The sequence below is a fragment of the Galeopterus variegatus genome, unplaced genomic scaffold, assembly GCF_000696425.1.
Source record: "Galeopterus variegatus unplaced genomic scaffold, G_variegatus-3.0.2 Scaffold10156, whole genome shotgun sequence".
NCBI lineage: Eukaryota > Metazoa > Chordata > Mammalia > Dermoptera > Cynocephalidae > Galeopterus > Galeopterus variegatus.
Genome location: NW_007736267.1, coordinates 17684 through 22915, shown reverse-complemented (window position 1 = coordinate 22915; position 5232 = coordinate 17684). Strand labels below are relative to the sequence as shown.

Here is a 5232-nt window from a genome sequence, read left to right as displayed (position 1 = left end):
GAATCAATTCAGAAAGAAAACAGATGAGAGGGTAAAAAAGAGGAACACAAAAATAGAATAAACGTGCTGGAGCCAGTATAATGGGGTAAAGATGTTGGAAGCTGGGCTTTGCGGGGGGCCTCATACCCATTTTTGCTGCATAACTAACTACTGAGTCATCTTGAGCAAGAAACGTAACTGCTCCAAGCCTCAGTTGTCTTAGTTATAAAATGATAATAATAGCTTCCTCGAGGTTATTTTGGAAGATCAAATGAAATATACATAAAGGGCTTAGCATGACATTTTGCAGGCATAAAACTTGCAGGCCTTCTGTTTCCTGCTGACCACAGCTAAAAACACCAGAAAGGAACAACAATAACAAAAAAGGTGACAGTTAACAGGCTCAATGAAGATGGGACCCCCTCATCTCCCCACCCTGCTCTTAGGACTTGCTTGTTAGCCTCTGTCCTACCCCAAGAGTTTCAAGAGTTATAGTCTTGGCTCTTTTCCCAGAAGGCCTCTGGATTCCTTAAGCAAATGACCTCTTCCTAAAATATACATAGTTTGCCCTGGTGCCTGGCCTCGGTGAGCACCCCACAAGTGTGAGAATCCTTAGGCGAGGTTCCCATGCAGGCAGAGCCCCCATCTGTCTGCCCTCTCCTTGGCAGCATCTTATTTTCAGCTCATGGGGAAGGGGGTGCAGGAGGTGGGGATGGGAGAGTGGGGTANGAAAGGAACAACAATAACAAAAAAGGTGACAGTTAACAGGCTCAATGAAGATGGGACCTTCTCATCTCCCCACCCTGCTCTTAGGACTTGCTTGTTAGCCTCTGTCCTACCCCAAGAGTTTCAAGAGTTATAGTCTTGGCTCTTTTCCCAGAAGGCCTCTGGATTCCTTAAGCAAATGACCTCTTCCTAAAATATACATAGTTTGCCCTGGTGCCTGGCCTCGGTGAGCACCCCACCAGTGTGAGAATCCTTAGGCGAGGTTCCCATGCAGGCAGAGCCCCCATCTGTCTGCCCTCTCCTTGGCAGCATCTTATTTTCAGCTCATGGGGAAGGGGGTGCAGGAGGTGGGGATGGGAGAGTGGGGTACACCAGCCTCCATCAGGCTTCCAAAAACAGGCCCTTTCCCTCACAAAATATAGATGGCCTCCCCGAAGAGGCAAACTTGTGTCTCCAACAAAAGCCTCAGGTGTGCATTTGGATTCAAATTAGATTTGTTGGGATTCTCCGAAGACTGAGAGGGCAGGGTGCACCTCGCCTCTCCTGACCAGCCTGGGGCACCATCAAGAAGGGTCACCAGGCACTCAATGGCCCAGGGGAGCTAGGCACCCAGCTGAATGTCCTATAGACTTCTTTTCTGATAGGTGTTCTCCTGAAGGCCACACAAAGGCAACTTTCCCCGGGCCCCTCTGTCTGGCTCCAAGCCCCTCTGCCCTCTACAATCCTGGACCCTGGATCCAGGGTCTGGGGTCTGTCAGCTGTAACAGACCCCCTGCCCAATGCCAGTTTGCCTAAAAACACTGCTATTTGCTTATGGTCTCTATCACAACTACTCAATTCTGCCATTTGACTGGGAAAGCAGCTATAGATGATCTGGAAGTGAATGGATGGCTGTGTTCCAATAAAACTTTATTTATAGACACTGAAATGTTATTTTTATATATATCACAAAATATTATTAATCTTTTGAATTTTTAAGAAACCATTAAAAAAATGCGAAAACCATTTTTTACCTGGAGGGTGTACAAACACAGGAGGCCTCTGGGCCCTAATTCAGCCACTCCACTCTAAACCACAGATTAACCCAAGAGGATGGTGCTAGCCAGGATCTCGTTGTGATTTATTTTGTAAGTAATGTGGGTCAAACAGGCACCCCCTTCAGAGACACCCCTTTGAAGGATCTCAGAAACAGAACCTTCTGCACCCAGAACACTGAGAATGTAGCCCAAACCACTGCCAAGACGGAGGGAAACATAGCATGCTACGGAGCTTGTATCAGCCGGGAGAAAGCCTGCGATTGCTTGGGAAAAGAGATAGAAACAAAGGCCTCGTAGAGGCTTTTCATACCCTGCATTAAAGTTAAAATCTAATTTGGATGGAAGTGGATGCACAGAAATTAAATGTAAGTGCGTGGCTTTCGTCATTAAGTTGTAACGATAGCTTTACCAAATTTATTCCCTTGGTTTGAAAATAAAGATGCTTTTTGAAATTTGATTTTGTTGTTTTATAAATTGTTTTAGCTTTGTGAATAGTAAAAACTCCATTTCTGATCTGCCTCAAACAAAAATAGAGCATTAAAGTGTTTAAGATTCAATCAAAGGCTTGCTGTGAGCGGCACAATATTAAAATAACACAAAAAATCAATTCGATTTTTATTTTGAACACCATTTGTCACAAATAGCATTCTAATAGATAACAGTGATTATATGGTAGCAAATGTAATTTATATATACCGAGCGCTACGCCTTTGTCAGAGTCATCATTAAGGAATTTGACACGTATGCAGGAGAACAATAAATGTCCATTTGTCACAAATAGCATTCTAATAGATAACAGTGATTATATGGTAGCAAATGTAATTTATATATACCGAGTCCTACGCCTTTGTCAGAGTCATCATTAAGGAATTTGACACGTATGCAGGAGAACAATAAATGTCAACTGAAATATATACCAGTTAGATATAAATGGATGCTGAAATGAATGAAGCTGACACACGCTGTACTTAGAAGTAATAATATGCAGTCTAAAGTAGCTTGGGTTTTCAAACAAGAACTCTTTTTATGTTGTCATTTAAAATATCTCATATTTCTGAAGGTCAGGAATAAATGGCACTATTAGCATTAAAAGCTAGTAAAAGAAAAAGTAATTTGTTGTTCATTTAACATCACTTTTTATGAAATAGCTTTGTAAAGTATTCATTTTTTCCCCCTATGGAGGCTGAGAAGACAGGATGAAGATGCCTGATTCTCCATGGAGGGCTTTTCATCACACCTGTTACTGTTAATGTCTTGATTCAGAAGATCTTTGCGGAATTACGTGGGTCATGTCTGGGCAGGTCAATGCTATGAAATAAAGATGTCTACACATCTGTGGTCTTAGCTGGCTCAGCAGAATGCTGCCCAGGTCCTGGGTTTGGTCCTCATCCGTAGTGCTGTTTGGTACAGAAATGACAGTGTGACACTAGGGACAAGCGGCAAGACTGTCAGAAACTGAAGATGGAGCGTTTTGATATAGGTCCTCAAGAGAAAAAGGAGGGAGCCTCTGACTGGGTGTCTCGAAATAGTGGCAGATAAATCAGGATTTGAATCCAAATACAGACATGGACCATCTTAGGAAGAGTTAGCCATAAAAACCAATGCAGTCACCTTTCATAAGCCTCAGGTGCGGAACTCCAAAATATTGCAAACCTTATCCATCTGGGCTCCTGGGCAGCCTTAGTTTCCCTAGACTCAATCTGTCCATCTCCAGCGCTCTCTCTCCTTTTCTCTTAAATTTGGATAAAAAATTAACACTACACAAAAAATAATATTGACAAACACCATTATAACCACCTGGAATTAGCCAAGATGAGCCTTTTATTGTATTTCCTTTAAATCCTTTTGTAATGAAAAATAAATGTGACATTACTAGTAAAGACAGGTTCTAAATGGACATCTAGGCCATGTTTTGATATTTCATACCACATATGTGGTGAGTGGCAGTGTTTTGTAGATAAAAATGTTCATAAGTGGTCATTTCTACACCTAAATGGTTATCTTTCAGTCACTTGCTTTTCTCCTCAACAAGACATTTTGGGGATCTACCTATTTTGGTACCTGTGGATCCTAGTTCATTCTTTTTCATTGCTAGAAGAATGAAAAGATAACCCGACGGGTTATATTAACCTGGATAACCTGACAGGTGAGAGTGTCATTTTGCTGGTTCATTTGTATTGCCCTGATTACTGGCGAGGTTGCATATCATAGTTGTTATCCAGCTTTCCTCTGTGTAGATCGCCTGCTCATGTCCTTTGCCCATGTTTGTCTTGGGTTGTCCTTTTTTTAATGTATTCCGAATACTAATCCTTTGTGGTGTCTACTTCATATACCTTCTCTGAGGCTGTGGCTTGTCTTACCTCTTTGTCTCTGTTACTCTTGAGGAATAACTCATGCCAGCCAGCCCTTCCTGCTTCTTTGACTGACAGTTTATGATGTGCCAGGCCCCTTTGTGACAGGGCTGCTATCATCCCCAAGTAAGTGTTGAGGTCAGAGAAGTCAAGTAGCCAGCCCAGGTGGTACAGGTAGAAAGAGACAAAGCTGTGATTCAAAGCCAGCTCAGCCTTACTGCAGAGCTGAGTGTATAAGCCCTTATTGCACTATGAGAAATCATATGAGTAAAGATACAAAGTGCCATCACAAACTCTTAGAAAGAAACATATGTGATGGTTTTCAACTGTGGCTGCAAATATCTTGGGGAGCTTTAAAAAATACTGGTGCCCCACCCCAGAAATTGTGTTGGTCTGGGGTAAAGCCTGGACATGGGGTTTTCTTTTAAAGCTCTGTGGTGATTCTAATGTACAGTCAGGACTGAGAATGTTTGCCCTATAGTTTGTGGTTTTATTGAGATCTAGAACATCTAGTAAGTCTCAGACAAGAACCTATCTCATTGCACCAGGCTCACATTTGAATGTTGTATAGGGCATCAGGAAAAAGAATTTAGAAAATGCAAAGAAGAGAAAGGGGAAAAAGGAGAATGAAACAAAAATCCCAAGATATTGAGCTCAAACACTTCCATTCCATTATGGATTAGAGGCCTCACTGTAAAGGGAGGAGAGAGCTCCTTTCCCCCCATGCTCTGAATCCCAGGGGATGAATAACCTGCATTTCTCTTCAAGCACCAGCCACTGCTGTCATGACACCATTCTCAGAATTTGCTAAATGAGGCCATTTCTGGATTCTAAGAATTGAACAGTGAATATCCACAGCTTGGCCCAATAGGTGAACCCTACACTATCCCAGAGTCCCTGAAAATGGCAGCCTCTCTTGTCCAGCCATTTACTCACTGGGGGCCCTGGGAATGAGTGGGCAGTTCTGCTGGGGGCAAGTGGAAGGCTGTGCGTGGGCAGGAGGCCAGGCTGGAATGGTTGTGCCCCACAGGCCCCAGCAACAATGCTGGGAGGACGTGCCAAGCCCCTGCAAAGCTGAGCACAGCCTGGGAAAAGGACCACACAGGCTGGAGGCTGGTATCCAGCTCAGGAAGGAAAGC

The 5232-nt window shown here is 43.2% G+C and overlaps 1 protein-coding gene across 1 annotated transcript in view; it reads left to right on the top strand.

Moving 5' to 3' along the window:
• LOC103609829 (chromosome unknown open reading frame, human C10orf82) overlaps positions 1-1788 on the top strand; it is a 13699-nt gene extending 11911 nt beyond the window's left edge. The window contains exon 6 of the mRNA XM_008594105.1: positions 1784-1788. Coding sequence (XP_008592327.1) covers positions 1784-1788 — 5 coding nt within the window. The remainder of the gene's footprint in view (positions 1-1783) is intronic.
• The last annotated feature ends 3444 nt before the right edge of the window (positions 1789-5232 follow it).